This window comes from Typha latifolia, chromosome 4 (assembly GCF_019914945.1).
Source record: "Typha latifolia isolate L0001 chromosome 4, TyphaL0001v2, whole genome shotgun sequence".
In the NCBI taxonomy this organism is placed as follows: Eukaryota; Viridiplantae; Streptophyta; class Magnoliopsida; order Poales; family Typhaceae; genus Typha; species Typha latifolia.
The window spans coordinates 1,524,710-1,540,615 of NC_133089.1; the positions used below are offsets into that span (position 1 = coordinate 1,524,710).

Below are 15,906 nucleotides of genomic sequence, written 5' to 3' on the forward strand. Positions count from 1 at the left end.
TCATATTACGTCAAAAGCCCTACATTTTGTGTATTTGCAAAGAGACCCTGTTCTATGAATCTTTTTGTAAAAATGCATTCGGCCGGCTTTGTATTAGATCCGGTGGAGAATCTACTTTCCGTGACAGCTTGCGCTGCTCCCTGCATCACAATTACCTTCCTGAGCAAGTATTTGTGTCACATTAATCAGCTTCTCCTTTCTATTACCCATCTGCATCAAAGAAGCACCTCTCTATCTCTCTCTCCCCGACGCCATGATTCTACTGCAGTCGCCGTCGAGATTCCTGCTTCAGATCTTACAGGATCGCGTACTCAGGTTTATTTCCCGTCTCACCCTATCTATCTCTTCAAGCTCGGTCCGGTCACTCTCTTAACTTCAACTCCTTAAAACAATGATCGCGTGAGCTCTGTTAGGTTGAATCCTTGCTCGAGTTCTCGAATTTGAAAGGGAAAGGGTAAGGAGAAAAGGATTCGTTGACGCGCTAGGTTTTGACAATAGATTTTGGGCAAAATACTAATTGAGCCATTTTGTTCGAATTATTCCCTATAGATTCATTATTATCATAGAAATCCGTGAAGTGTGCAACTTTGTAGAAGTAGTAGTTGTGGATCCTTGTGGTTTGCAATTATTTTAGAATCGGTTGCTATTGTTTCAAGCCACAGGGAGTGGTAATCTGTATGATAAATTGGACCCAGGAGGAGTAACTCAAATTTTGGAAGCTGTAAGGATGTTCTTCGATAAATATGAAAGCACTGGTAGAAACTGCAATTACAGGATTCTATAATCTCTATGATATAGCGGAAGCCACAGGGACCTAGTCTTAAAAGTTGCATTCTCGAGGGACTAATTTTTACTGCCTCATTTGTTTCTTAAATGCTTAGCAATTTGCCCAACCTTTTGATATCTAATTATTTGGTTGTCAGCACCCCGGATAAGGGAATGGATATCGATTGCCACACTGTGGAATTTGATGATGTTCGCTATCACATTCAGGTGATCGACATGTGTTCTTTGCAATTCTAGTTCTTTCGAGGTTGTGAGTTCTTGATCCTGACTAAGGTTTGGCCTTGGATTACAGTTCTCTATGAGGAACCCAAAGGTGATGGTGCTATCAGTGTCGTTGCCGGTCCCTCCTCCGGAAGCCGTTTTCTATGATGGGCTCCCATTTGGTGCCATAGAGGCTATCAAGGCAGCATATGGGGCGGTTGTGCAAATTCTTGACCCTCCAAAGGATGGGTTTAATCTCACTATGAAGATCAATTTGATGAAACTTCCGACAGATGAAGGTTCAACGAGTTTCCTTTCCAAGGTCATCATGATCTTGCTGTAATACATAGAATGATTGAAATAGTTTTGCTTGCATATTGATAAATACATGCTTCCAGGATAAAGAGATTAATTTGATAGTTCTTCTATATATGGTTTAATTTACTAATTATCACAAGTTGTGGTTATTGTTTAGATTTAGAAGTCATTTGCCAAACGAAGTTCATATTATTGTGATAATGTCTAAAGAATATCACTGCGATAATGTGCTTAGGGTCTATTGTTTTGTTTGGTTGGGTTGGACAGATAAATATCTAATTGCTTCTGGCCTGTACTAACTATAAGGGGATGAATTTCAGGAATGGTAGAGGAGAAGTTATATTTTAACTTCTGAAGATCACTGGGTCAAAGACATGGAAACTTTTGCAAGATGTTAGCTTTACCCCCATTACATTATCAATTAATATGCCCATGAAATACCCTTCTGCCATTTTTCCTGTGAGACGAGATTATTTCTTGTGCAGGAAATATGCTTTTTTTCTTCCACACTGCCCACCCAACCCCACACACAAGAAGAAAGAAAGGAAGACCACCTAGTTCTAATGAAACAAGTAGGGCATTGTTGGATTTGACTTTTCAAGTTTCATATGTATCTCTTTATTCCTCGTCCCAGGTTTTCTTTGTAGAAATCAATCAATTGATTTTTTTTTTCTCTGTAGTTCTTTGTGGCTGACAACAAACCAAGTTTATGCCTATAAATATGATACAATGGAGTAGCTTTTGGCTGTTCCAAACTTTTATTGCATAGTGGCTGCAAAACTTGCTGACTTGCTGTCATCATATGCTCTTCAATATGCTTGGTTCAGATGGGAATCAGTATGGAGTTGCACACTTTTTCGTGGTTTCATTTTTTGTCATTTTTCCAATTAGATGTTCTATGATTCTATCTTTTAGTCTGATGCTCATTCTAAAGCCTGCTGGCTACATGTGATGTTCTTGCATTGTGTGTGTGTATATTCAATTTTTTCTCATTATCAACTTTTCTCGGATGATGGCCTCCTGAGTGTTTTCCTTATTTCTTAGACCCATTTTCTTGTAATTTTCAGCCTCTGTCCTTCTTTCTTTTTATATATAATCTCTTTTCATGTTATGTTCCAGAACAAAGGCATGCCATTCTGGTAAAACTTGCATCCATTAGAGAAGTTGTGCTAGGTGCCCCACTGAAAGTGTTCTTAAAGCATCTTGGTACAAAAACAGTGGCTCCTGACATGGACCAGCTCGCTGCTGTTGTTCATCGGCCTAATGAATCCTTTTTTATATCTCCTCAGGTATAAATACTCTTGCCAACAAACTGTTTGTCTTCTTCGAAAAGATTATATCTTATTAATTCATGGCTAGATTTTCTTTCATCGTATTGGAAAAGGATTCTTTTTGGTGAAACTTGATCTTCTTTTAAGTTGCCATCCCTTGATCTTTCAATTGTAAACAACTGATATCAGGAAACCTTTTTTCTTAAGAAATTTTGGAGCTTCTGGGAGGTAATTCAGTTTGTTGCTAATTATTATCCATTACTGCCTCTCTGCACCAGAATACTTATTCATGGAGTTTAGTTCTGCACTTTTTGTGGTTTTCTGATGGATCAACATTGATATGCTTTGAAGAAGACACTCATATATTGAAATTTCAAAACTACAATTATCCTATTCAGACCTGATGCTAAGTTGGAAGACTAATTTGAAATTCAGGTGAATAATTTTTTCTTGTATCTATTTGTTGGCAGGTAGATAAAGTAACTATTGTTTACCCTATGAGATTCCAGGATTCCATTGATATTGTGTTGGCAACTTCCTTCTTGCAGGTAAATGGACCTTCTTTTCCTTAGAATTGTTTTTGCACCTAGATTCTAGAGTCTCAAATAACTGCTGGAGAGGTGAAGTTCTACAACATACATCTGTTTTGCAGAGTATTGACTTGTTCTTTTAGAAATCTGGCTGCTATTAGATTTGCCTACAAATTGTATGCCTTAGTGCATGTAGTTTTTTCAATTTCATATGTTTTTTCTATGTGTATATGGCAGTGAAAAAGATGCTCAAAATGACACCTTAAGTAGCATTAGTTGTTCTTTTCTAGGATATTGATGAGTAACGTCTTCCTGGAGCTATGTCTTGGTATACACTTCAGCACATCTTTAGGAAATATTTGCCAAATGCCATCGTGTGAAACAATTGTTTAACCACTAGTGATTTACTTATCATTGCCAAACAGTTGCCACATGACTTCTCTTCTTTATTCTGATTGCGGCACAGCACCATTCCTTTTCTCTGTCCACTCAATTATTCTTCTCTTTGAGGTGGGCATTTGAAAAGCATAAGCAATGCTACTTAGTTTAATCTGTTATCTGGAATTACTTACAGGAATTTGTGGAGGCAAGGCGTACAGCTGCACTTAGTAATGCCCCATCTTGTATGTGGTCAGCAACCCCTCCTCTTGAGATGAAAGGAGCTCCTGCCAATGCTTTAACTGCAAATGCAGGATTTGTTACTTTTGGTAATGAAAAACGTATTGACTTGAATTTCTTTTCTCCTTGCTCATTTCACCTCTAATACAGATTTCTCTTATGTGCACTGTGCAGTGGTTTTCCCCCGCCATGTTGAAGGCAAAAAACTGGACAAAACTGTTTGGAGTTTACTAACATTTCATGCTTATGTCAGTTATCATGTCAAGGTGGGATTGTCTTCTGTTGGATATGGATTTTTTTTCCTGTTCTTTTATTAATGATACCAGTTGGTTCTTGTAGATATCATTGTATTTCTCCTGCTTTAAATGTATTTACTAATTGGGCAAGTGGCTGGTAATGACCAACTTTAACAAGGGATGAAAGAGGGATATGGAAACAAGTTGGTTCATAAAGTAATGAATTATGGAGGTCACTGCCCTTTGATTAGGACAGTCAGAACATTATGGGGAATATAGTGCAGATCAGTGTGATCTTTATAAAATTAAAAAAGATAAATGAGAGTGTGGGAGAAATGAAGTGATGAAACACAAAGATACAGTGAGGAGATCCACTTTAAAGTAAGGAATGGATTTAATTTTTTAATCAAGATGGCTGGATATCTTCACCTACATGTAAAATCTTCCTTAGTGAGTATCTCCTGGGCATGTTCTCTTTCAAGGGTCTTTCTTTTTAAAATATGTCTGTTTCTTTGCTCTCTGGATCAAAGGTTCATTTTCAACCATACTTGATGAGAATTACTTGTCAGTCATCATCGTCTATACTGAATAGCACATCTTGTTTGCACTTTGCACACATGCAATTGCTATTTATATGAGAGTATTTATGTTTGTTTGTTTAACAGTGTTCTGAAGGATTCATGCACACCAGAATGAGGCGTCGAGTGGAGTCATTGATTCAGGTAGACCTGCTACCCCTTGATTATTCTCTATAATATGTAAGAGCTAAGAATTGACCTTCAATTATAGTGTGCTTTCTAGTTTCTACCTAGTCAGGGGAAACAGTTGTAAGTCTCTCACTAAAATCATCATCCTCATGCATAAACATCACAGTTGAAATCAAGTATTAGATTGTAGATGATGATGTAAGTGTGCAATCTAAATCTATTTTATACCAATCCTTCAAGTATTAAGTCTTCATTGTCACCTTTATATATCCTTTTAGTTATCATTAATTTGGACGCCTGGAAATCACAGAGAAATAGAAATATGCAAATATGAAACAAAGACTAGTTGTTCATCAAGTTTTATGGGATCGTGCAACTAGTTGTTCATTGATATTTTAAGGTGCTTCTTTAGATTCGTTATACAAGTTACAAATTTGAAATTTGAGTTCTTGATTGCACATTTGTACTTCTAAGTGGCCCTTTTCTTGGAATGGGTAGGAGCCAACAAAATGCTTGTTTGATGAAATAACTCCTGTTCATTTCTTCTATTTCATGACCCAGGCCCTGGATCGTGCAAAACCAGATGTCGAAAAGGCCAAGTTATTGCAAGGGAGGTCCTTCAAAAGACTGGTTCGTGTCAGAAAACCCCAATAAATGTTCTTCGCATTCCTTTAGGTTTTAGCACTGATATTATGATATTATTCGGTCAGAGCCTGAAAGAAGGACGCAACAGTTCAAATTCATGAAAGTCTACAGTTCCAAAAGACAAAGGTTAATCTGCCTTTCGGGGTTACGCTTCCAAGGCTGCTGAGTCCGAGCTTGACAGGAGTTCAGGCAATGTTTGATCTTATTATACCCCGACTGTTTGTCAGATTTACATCTGATGTTTTTTTATTCAATTTTACAGCAGACTAATGAAGAGGTAAAGAAATACTGACAAATTTGGTCACAGATATTTGAGCTGAAATGTCAACTCTCTGTGCATCAAGATGTATTTAACATGGTAGTGGAGTTGTATCATTAAATCTCAGCTTTGTGGACTGGCTCATTGTGTTGCTTAAAATCCTTTGGGCTTGTGGTTAGGATTGTCGAACTTTCTTGGCACCGTAATGAAGTTATATAGATAGATATGTCTGTTTGTGTATATATATCTACAGATCTGTTATGTTGTATTGAAAGAAGTTCCTATAAATCTGTTATTCAGTAATGTTGCGGTTTGGTTATTCGTCAGTAAGGGTTTAGGTTACAGGGTGATTGGCGTGTTCATCTAATCGTGCGATTGAGATCACAAGATATTTATTTATTGTTTATTGCAAGGTGGGTAAAGCATGTTAATGCGTAAATTGCGTCCAAAAAACTCCACCAAGAGAATCAACTAGTCTTCTCACTTATATCTATCGCGTATGTTATATAGATAAACAGCAAGCTTGGTGATGCTCCAGCCGGCACCAAGTGCTCTAATCGGCCTTGCCTTAGGAACATTCTCGGTGTGGGTTTTATTCTCGTCCACCGTGGAGTACGACTAATCCGTGCTCTTCCTGTTCTCCCTTCCCTCCACCGAATCGTTCGTCTCTGGGGTCAACGACCCCCTTTGGACTTTAATCCTGCCTGGGCGACCGCTATCTTCCCTTCCTCTAACCACTTGGAACGTCGATGTAGTCAACGTCCCCTTAGGCTGTGAACCCGACTTGCTTGATAGATTCCCTTCCCTTCCTAGTGAGCAGTTCTTTTCAAGCTTTGAAAACCTACTTAAACCCGTATCACGTAAAGATGACACGTCGCAACGGACCAATCCACGTGTGATCAATCGCGCAGCGAAAATTGCACGGAAGAAGTGCCATGCTGGAGCCTTTTGCGAGGTGACTAATAAATTAATACTCGTGTGTTATGACACACGACTGACTTGAGGTTTACTTTTCGAAAATATATTTTATACCACTAAATACGTTTCATCAAACCAGAGTGGTGGAAACTTCCATACTCCCATCCAAGAAAAATTACCCAAGATAACGAGAAATTAAAAAAAAAACAAAAAATAAATTGAGAAAATAATCTAATCGTATATGTATTCCATTTACTGAACGGCCAGGCCTAATGTACTGACCTTTCTAACCTTCCTTGACCTCGTAATCTTCATAGGCTAATTCGGGCCTCAAACTGGGTCAAACAGTAAAGTCAATGCGGTAAATTGAAGCCCAACTTGAACTCGACAAGTGCCGTGTGTCACCAGACTCACCACACATGCAGATAGGCTCGTTAACTTGCAACTGTGAACATCGAAAGTAAGCTCAGTGATACATAAGGAAGAGAATTGAGTAATATAAAAGATGCACCAACAATTCATTACTCCTTCAATCGGCTTTCATTTTGAGATATATAATGCAACGCAGGAGGAAAACCACTTCATTTAAGGAGTGGAAAAGTGAAAAAAGAAAGAAGGATGCTAGAAAGAAAAGACATGCAGAAATAGAAACTTTTATGATGCAGCTCGAAAACAAGCAACAAAGGGGTGACAGGACCCTCTGAGCAAAGATGGCATTAGGAAACTAAATAGAAAATGTTTCAATGTGTACTTCCGGGAGAATTAGGTATCCGACTTAAATTTACGCTCTGCTCCATCACTAAAGCCTCACAATCCTGAGAATCATTAGTAAAAACAACAGCACCACAAATTAAATTAGATTGTTGTTCTTCAGCACCAACAGATTCACCTCCATCATCATCACCAGCACCATCACCATCACCATCACCAGTAGTATTCTTCTCTTCTTCCATGGTACCAGCAGGATCAACACTTGCGAGAAGCGAATTCTCTGTGTCACGAGCAGGACTAGCACTCACTTGCAGTGGGTTCTCTTCCCCAGGACTAGCACACACTTGCAGTGGGTTCTCTTCCCCATTGCTACAAGGATCGACAATTACCGCTGGTGTTTCCTCTTCCACTTTAATTTCGGGATCACAACTCACCAGAGATGTGTCCTCTGCTACAGTCTTGTCAACTTTCTGTAATTTCTCTTCATCAATAGCTTCTGCACAGTTTTTGTTTCCTTCAGTATGAAAATATGGTGAAGCAGCAAGTGAAACTTTTAGCCTTTCAGTCTGCCTCTTGTAAAGGGATATAGCTCTCTGTAGACCAAAGAATAAGATCAAATCAACCATATAATATTAGATTATCGAAAGTTTTAAAATGCAAAAGACAAATGCTTCTTTACAATATTAAAACAAACATCCAGTATATGAAGTGACGGACAGTTTCCATCTGTCACAGGGAATCAGACTAGCTTTGTGATCGTATATATGTTGCCACTAATTGATTCTTACATATAGAAATGGTATCAAACAAACAGGGCATGATACTTATTGCTCAGAATATAATTTAATAGTTTTCAGTATATTCTAGTCTGACGGTCTTTTAACATTTACAGATTTGTGCTTTTATTTTTTTAATGTAACAGCCAACTATATGCCATAACCTCTGAGATTCACCTTGTTAAATGACTACCAGTTATAGACTTATAGTCCTTCAAAAATCTGGGCAAAGAAAATCACACAATTATATAGGAGGTGTGAGCTTCACCGGTACATACTTAGATTTGATTTGAACTACGTGCCTAAGCACTGCAGGGAAAAATAAAAACCGAGTTAAAGATGGAGATATCTCATTGCAAAAATACCTGAAAAATGGCATCTCCAGTTGCAGGAAAAAGTGAGTGGAAAAGGTTGTCACTTGCCCCCTTTCTTTTTGCTGGACAAACTTTGTTGTTAATCTGCAACAACATAAACAGCATTCCATTTGAAGAAGAGATTAATGATAACTTGGAAAAGAAATACACAAAAAAGTTTGTTCCACATCCAGCTATCTTAATTTTTAATACCTGAGAGTCTACATTCTTGGATATGTTGCATGCACCAGCAATGTCAAGCTCTCCCAATATGGACATGCACTTCATTTGCAACTTTGAATCGATGAGATCTTGAGAGATATTGATCCTGGAAAGGTAATTTGCAAGGAAGCTGGTATTATCATCACCTGAAGCCTTAGAAGGAACAGGTATTTTCTTGTTTTGAGCATTTGAAGGACTTTTGACAGCATTCTTTGCCAGAGGTGTATCACTTGATCGTGTTGCTTCAATGTCTTCAGTTGCCAAACATTCTGATCCATGCTGCTTAATTTCAGGCTGAAGTCCAGATTGCCCACTGGAAGCTTCATCTACAGGCGGATATGCTGAATATTCTAGTTCCTTCTGAGAAACAGCAAGTTCCATATCGGCCATGCCATTTTGTTCCTTCCATGTATCAGCAGTCATCTCCCATCCTTTGCTGCCACTAAGGGATCTATCCTGATCCCATTCTGGCCTACCATACATGCGGGAGTCATCACCAAATACACCATTGCTTCCATCCCAAACTTGCAAGTGAGGAGGACATGATCCATCTACTGGATTGTGCCACCCATATGGACGAACATGACCTGAAAACCTATCAACTGCTTCATGCATGTGATAAGAAACCCCTGTATGGGTCAACCCAACTGGCGGTCTGACAGCAAATAAAGGTGGAGCAGGAAATTGATGGACTGGGTGAAATCCAGGAGGACCATGCTGGAGAGGGATAAAACCATTGGCAACCGGGGAAGGCCAATTTGGAGTATTCTTCCAAGCTCCCCGCTCCAAATTTAGATCATTCCTCCTGTGACGGCTATGGGATTTACGATCCGCATTCTGGACTCTGTTATCATCTTCATACAAACCCAAACTGGCAGGACCATCAATTCCAAGCCTGAAAGGTGGTAGAGGTGGAAGATTATTTGGTGAATTACCATAGACAGGACCGCTTCTGTTAACAGATGATGAACCAATAGGAGTTTGCTCCCTATTGCCAATGGCAGCTTGGGAACGATCATCCAGAAGTGACTTTTCCAAAAGCAAGTCACTTTCTCTATCTCTATCTCTATCCCTATCTCTATCTCTATCTTTGGTGATGCTGCTCTTTTGGCCTACTTCAATATCAAGACTACGCCTGGGGCCACTTCTATCTGAAAACCTTCGTTCACTTGTTGATGAAGGAGATCTGTCAGCTAAATGATTCGGTGAAGTATGAATTTCTGATCTTGGAGTCCTCTCATATTGTGAACAAGCAGCAACTTCTGCTAACAAATCATGTGGCTGAATGTCATCCTCTGGTTTAAACTTCTCCAGAGGCCGAGATTCTGAAAACCTCTCGCGGACTCTAGAAGCAGTAGTGCGGTCTCCTGTAGAAGAAGCTGTTCTAGAACGAAGTCTCTCCTCAGATGGTGATTCTTTCTTTGCAGAATCTGTCTGCTTAGAGCTACGCCTGTAAGTTATATATCAAATTTGTAGTTAATAAACAATTTATCAAAGTAAGCCGGATATAAATGCAGACAATTTGAATGATTAAATCATTAAATACATATTCCATTATCCAATACCATAATGAACTTATCTAACAAGGACTGATTAAAGAAGGCAAAGCAGAGCTACAATAACTAGGTGACATCATATCAAAGTCTTCTCTCATCGAATACATGTTCAAGTTTAGAGCATGAGACAAAGTAAAGATGCCGTATTATTAGAAAGGTTAAACAAATAATCAACAAAATGACTAATAAAAAGATTTACTATGTTAATACAGCATTAATCTTTGTTTAAACAAAGATAAGAAAAGATAATATCGGCTAGCTCCCATAGAACATCATCAAGCATCAATATTAAACAAAAAATCACCTGCTCTGATCTTTGTCATGATAAGAACTTGAGCTAGTAGATCTCTTTGGATGGTTATTATTTATACTAGAATCAACCTTCTCTGAAAATCGATACTCTGGCTTATGTCTCTCATAATGGGAATCAAACCGGCTGCTTGATGAATATTTTTCCACATCTTCACGTGGTTCCTTACGAGGCTTCAAATCACTATGGTCCTCGTTTTCCTCAGAAGACCTTTTCCTTCCTCTGTCATCTCTATGCTTGGTTCGGTGATCATCATCATAGGATTTGCCATAATGATCACTGTCCAGGAGCTTACTCTTGTTAGAGCGACTCTCTGAAGATTTACTTTTCTCCCTAAAATTCTTATGGTCTGACTTGTCACTTGCATGATCTTGCAAGGAACGTTCATCACGTCGGTCATCTGGGTATCTTCTATCCCTGTCAACATCATCCCTGTACTTATCAGTATACTTTACATCATCATGCCTGTGATCTTTATAGCCTCTACTTTTAGTTTGATCATCTCTAGAGGATAGTTTCCTGTGATCGCTCTCCCTGCCATCACCCAGCCTTTTATCTTTATCTTCAGTGTCGTCCCTTCTCCTCTTGATATTTTTCTCAAGTTCCTTTTCAATTAAAGGATTATGTAATTCCTCTTTTGCTTGATGTTCTGTCAATGAAATATATAATGGAATCATGAGATAATAGAGAATAAAAAAATAAGCAGCATTAAATCTATATGAATCAGGTTGGAAGTTTGTAATACACGATAAACCACATCGAACACAACCAACAGGTTAATACAAGAAATATCCTACAAATGAGTATTAGATCCATTTTAGTATACTAGATAGCCGACATAAATCTTAAGGAAATGGAAGAAAAATGATCTAAAGGAGCCTTGAAAGGAAAAGGTTCATATGAGGGTAGCAATTGATGGCAAGATATGACGCCATAGCTAAAGGATGATGGAAAAATGAATCCTGTTGTTAGTGGGGAAAAACTTCAGGCACACAAAATTCAGAAAGCCATACCTTTCTGCCGCAAGTTATCATAGTTCTTTGCCCAGTTACGCGTTCAAGAGATTATATTTTTTGGTACTGCTAAAGCATGGGCATCCCCTAAAGCCAACATGTACTAAGAAAATCCCTTATAGAAGGGATCGAATTTGAAAAAATGTTGTAGAAGTTTCTCTCAAATAATATGGACACATAGAACCAATAAAATAGACTACCCTACCAAGCAAGTGGCCTTACAAGCTACCAATATCCTAAAAAACATATCCAGCTGAAAATAAGGATGTGGTCTTCCCATTCAAAATAACTTCTCACTGCACCAAAAAAACAAAAGAAACATTCCTTGGTAAAATCAATTTTATAACAAGATAATGATTTCAATGCAAGAACAATGCTGATTAAATTAGGAATGCTTCCTACGATCTTGATACATACATAAAGCACATAGATACAAACTTATGCAAATTTTTAGCATTAAAATTATAAGACAAACATAGGCTAGATAAAACAGTAAGTTGGCTAACAAAACGATCAAATAAAAATAATAACGAATACCCAAATCCGTAATGCAAACTGACAATGAAAGGAGATGGAAGCTAATCAAGTTTAACTGAGCCAATTGGACAAAAATGGAACCAATTGGAGCCAAAGAACTTCAAAGGGGGAAGGTTGATAATGATGTTTGCATCACATCTTCCTGTAGCGAAACATAATGCCACCAATGAAGCAGCTCATAGCCTCATACATTTCCATCAAGCCACAAGATAGAACTATATTTTGTACAGGAAGAAGGCCCACAAAATTTGAAGCCAATTAGATATATAATTTTATTTCTAGCAAACTCTGCTTTTTAAATTACTTTCACATACCAGCAATAAACCATATTTTGTTTCTACAAGATATTCACTCCCAGACATCTTACAGGGCACATCAACTTAAGTTTATCAATGCACAACCTTAAACTTCAAATTAGTTGAATGTCGTAAAATAACTCAAGAAAAACAAAATGTGAAAATCCCACCTCATGATTTAACCACTAAAAGTAGTAAACAACAGCATATTTTACATGAGACCAACTCTTTAAGCTTTCAACCAGACAACAATAGTCAGTCGGAGAGAATGAGGCCCAAGCTCAAATAAATATTTCTACTTATTACCCAAGGAATAGCCATATTAATTCCTAGATTGCATTGTACAACTTTAATAGGTGGCATCGCACATTAGGCCATTCATCATCAATGTAAAAATGACCTGAGAATATAACATGAGTTCTTTGAAAGTAACAATTGATCTTCTAGATAAGACTTAGGTCAATCTATGTTCAAACTATTTGCTTGTCAACGTCAGTTAAGAATGCTGATGGGTCAATGAACATATAATTCAATCATGGATTTCAATCATGAACGCAATGTCACATTAATTGACAACCATTTCACTAAGCTTATCAAATAATAATAGGTTTTCAGAATTTAGCTAGTTCAGGGTCAGAAATCAAACATAACGACAGAAGACAAAGTCAGAGAAAAAGAAGAGTAAGAGAAGAGAATTATATGTATTGAATTTGATACCAAATTGATAAGAGGAAACAATAGTGAGGAGTAAACAGTAGGTTGTCAAAGAAAGTCTTCTCATTGGACTCCTAAAATAAGAGATAAAGCTCTAAGAAATCTAATCAATCTTACAAGTTAACCAACCAACAAAGATTCTTAAATGATTTTGGTTGCTGCAGCATGATAATAACCTAGTACTATAGATTATGTTGTTCCCTAAAATAACCATAAATATTACGATAACATAAAGAAAAGCCTAAGACCTACTTAGACTTATATTTGGACTTCTTCATCACCACATTCTCACAAGTCACAACACTATGCCTCCAAGTATATACATTTATCCAATAAAAACAAGGACAACAACAAGAGCAGAAACTAAGCTTATATACACAAATATAATGCAAAGGAGTGTGTGTGAGTGTGAGTGTGAGAGAGAGAGAGCACTTAACCTCAGAGAAACTTATCAAGAATAACAAAGGGAAACTTCATCAACCAAGCTTTAGGTTAGTAATTTGTGTAAGAGCAGGAATACGCATTAGCATTTCAGAAGCATTTGAAAAGGTTAAAAACACAAAGATATTGCTTTTTGCAGGATTTTCCTTTTGCTTGACACTAACCAACAAATAAATATATGATCTGCGAATTACTTACCAACAACATCTACATCTTTCTTGGGCACATATTCTTCTTCAGTGCTACCTGTTTTAGAACCATGCTTTCTACTCCCCACATCATCAGATCTCTCATACTTAGGATCCTGCCCCTTCTTATCCCTGTCTGAACCTCGCTCCCTGTCCCTATCTCTCTCCTTCTCATCCTTTCCCTGACTACTACTCTCTCTCCGGCCCGATTCCTTCTCCGACCTGCGCTTTCCTGACTCAATCTTTCCCCCACTCTCCTCATTCCTTTCATTCGAACCCTCGGTCCTTCTACTAGACTTGCTCTTCGAGTCATCACTAGAAAGCTTTGATTTTGAGCTCTTATCAACATCCACAGGCCCAAAAACGTCGCCTCTACTCCTCTTCTCAGAACAAACATCCTCCCCACCGCCGCTCCACCGGTCAGCAGCCGTGGCATCCTCTATCCTTTCCTTCCGCTTCTTCCCGTGCTCTACATGTCCGTTACCCACCCCAGAAAGCTCCGACTTCCGCTTCTCGCATTCCAAATCCTTCGAAACCCTAGATTCAAATCCTGCACCCGGGTCCTCCTCCCGTGGCTTCCGCTCCTTCGGACTACGCTCCTCCTCCTCCGAGTCAGACCAATCCTTCGAGCTATGCTTGTGCGACCTATGCGACCTGTGGCGAGAGCTCCGCGGCATCTTGAAGACGAAACCCCAAACCAAAACCCTAAATCCCGAAACTTCGAATCGAGCGGCAGAAAAAAAAAAGCCAGATAACCAAACACTACCGCTACTCACTCAATCCCTTAAAAAGATTCCACCGAATCGACTTACTTGAGCAGCGGAATCGGATCGAGGAGTCCAGAAAACGCGAAATCTGATCCAAAATTGCACGAGCAGGAGGAAGAATAAAGGAGAAGCCGTTGGAGAGGAGGGATTGGATCGATCCAAGGGAGAGGGGCGAGGGGAAGGGGAGGGGGGATATGGAGGCGGCGGCGAAGGGAAGAAGAGGGATGGATCTGAGAGAGAGAGAGAGAGAGAGAAGGGAGCGGAAAATATTTGGGTTCTTTGTTCGGGGGGATTGGATTCGAGTCTGAAGCGCGTCTCGCGGATGGGGTCGAACTTGACTTGCTTGCTTCTGAAATGACGAATGTACCCTCGGTTTGATTTTGTGGTTGTCTCTCATCGTGTCCGTGCCTGATTGGTTACCGGTAAGGCGTAAGGCTCGTAATTATATAACGTATGAGGCTATGCCTATGCGGATAATGTTATATTGCAAATTACGTTTTCGACCCCCTCAAATTGCGACTTTTATAATATTTCACATCTCAAGATTATTGTGTAAAAATTTTTGGATTGTGTATACTTTTATCCTAGTGAAAATATTTACTTCAATGGTTAGACCTAGTTTTCTATAATCTATTAAGATGAGGCTAAGGTTCTCTATCAACATCTCTGTGGGATACCAAGTTAAATGCATACAAAAGCAAAACAGCAGTGAGTGAATAGATAACCGAATGTATCTCCCTGCAGAAAGCATACTTCAATTTTTTTTATATAAAAATACTTAGGACTAACTAAACTTTTAGCCAACAAATAAAGCCATTTAATCTAAATTCTAAGTCGTTGTGCCACCGAGTATTTTTTTTCCAAATTAACTTACTATTGAGTCATTAAACTGAGTTATATCGAACCATCAAGTCAAACTAAGTCACTGGTAACCAAATAATTTGTCCTTAGTCTTGTACTTATAACATCTTAAGTCACAAGTGGTAACTTTCCAACTTTCTAAACTTACGTAATAAATTTAAACTTCTTCAATTTTTTTTAATTATTTAAAAACCTAAATGCTAGATATAGACTAGACAAATACTAAACATTCATATATATATATATATAGGCATTTAGGCTCCTTTGTATAGTAAGATATATAGTCTAAATTTTAATTATTGTGCATCGCTGAACTATTGCTTCGAACTAAACACCGTTGAAATATGATTTAAGTTTTTGCATTGTCGAGTTGCTCTTCTAAGCCAATCGTTCTATTAAATTATCACATAAGCTGAATTATTAAGTCGAGCCACTAAATCATCAAAATAATTTTCTCAAATAACTATTTGAGTTGAGTGGAAGTCAATCACAATATAAAAATACAGAATAGCATATAGCCCCAACTGTAGGAAGTTCCTACAAGTCAGGGAGTAGGGAGTAGTACTTGGCAGACCCTGCATTGACTGCCAACTTGCCAAGCCAGTTAAAAGTTAATTTTGTACTTTTACCCGGTGCAGGAAAGTGTTGCAGTCGACACTAGAGATATTTATG

At 38.3% G+C, this 15,906-nt stretch overlaps 2 protein-coding genes across 3 annotated transcripts; one reads left to right on the top strand and one right to left on the bottom strand.

Moving 5' to 3' along the window:
* Window positions 1–92: 92 nt before the first annotated feature.
* Window positions 93–5,811, top strand: LOC140787200 (actin-related protein 2/3 complex subunit 2A). Its single transcript, XM_073136000.1, has 10 exons — window positions 93–315; window positions 924–993; window positions 1,079–1,286; window positions 2,425–2,594; window positions 3,047–3,124; window positions 3,681–3,813; window positions 3,899–3,990; window positions 4,626–4,682; window positions 5,229–5,297; window positions 5,378–5,811. The coding sequence occupies exons 1-10, from the start codon at window positions 254–256 to the stop codon at window positions 5,411–5,413; spliced, it is 975 nt and encodes a 324-aa protein (XP_072992101.1). The 5' UTR covers window positions 93–253; the 3' UTR covers window positions 5,414–5,811.
* Window positions 5,812–7,126: 1,315 nt separating this feature from the next.
* LOC140786421 (uncharacterized) lies at window positions 7,127–14,650 on the bottom strand. Of its 2 annotated transcripts, XM_073134838.1 has the most exons (6): window positions 14,419–14,650; window positions 13,617–14,283; window positions 10,412–11,066; window positions 8,543–10,001; window positions 8,342–8,434; window positions 7,127–7,793 (listed from the first exon to the last, which is right to left on the bottom strand). In XM_073134838.1, exons 2-6 carry the CDS (start codon window positions 14,281–14,283, stop codon window positions 7,230–7,232), a joined length of 3,438 nt encoding a protein of 1,145 aa, XP_072990939.1. In that variant the 5' UTR covers window positions 14,419–14,650; the 3' UTR covers window positions 7,127–7,229. The 2 variants fall into 2 exon arrangements, with proteins under 2 accessions (XP_072990939.1, XP_072990938.1); XM_073134837.1 differs by having other exon boundaries at window positions 13,617–14,426.
* Window positions 14,651–15,906: the final 1,256 nt, after the last annotated feature.

Bases quoted from the DNA above. Each gene is read 5' to 3' on its own strand.
- LOC140786421 (XM_073134838.1), bottom strand. From the start codon at position 14,283: ATGCCGCGGAGCTCTCGCCACAGGTCGCATAGGTCGCACAAGCATAGC. The intron at 11,067-13,616 runs GTAAGTAATTCG...TTTCATTGACAG, and splicing joins GAAAGATGTAGATGTTGTTG to AACATCAAGCAAAAGAGGAA. The intron at 7,794-8,341 runs GTATTTTTGCAA...TTTGGTCTACAG, and splicing joins CTGGAGATGCCATTTTTCAG to AGAGCTATATCCCTTTACAA.
- LOC140787200 (XM_073136000.1), top strand. From the start codon at position 254: ATGATTCTACTGCAGTCGCCGTCGAGATTCCTGCTTCAGATCTTACAG. The intron at 994-1,078 runs GTGATCGACATG...CTTGGATTACAG, and splicing joins ATGTTCGCTATCACATTCAG to TTCTCTATGAGGAACCCAAA. The intron at 5,298-5,377 runs GTTCGTGTCAGA...TTATTCGGTCAG, and splicing joins GGAGGTCCTTCAAAAGACTG to AGCCTGAAAGAAGGACGCAA.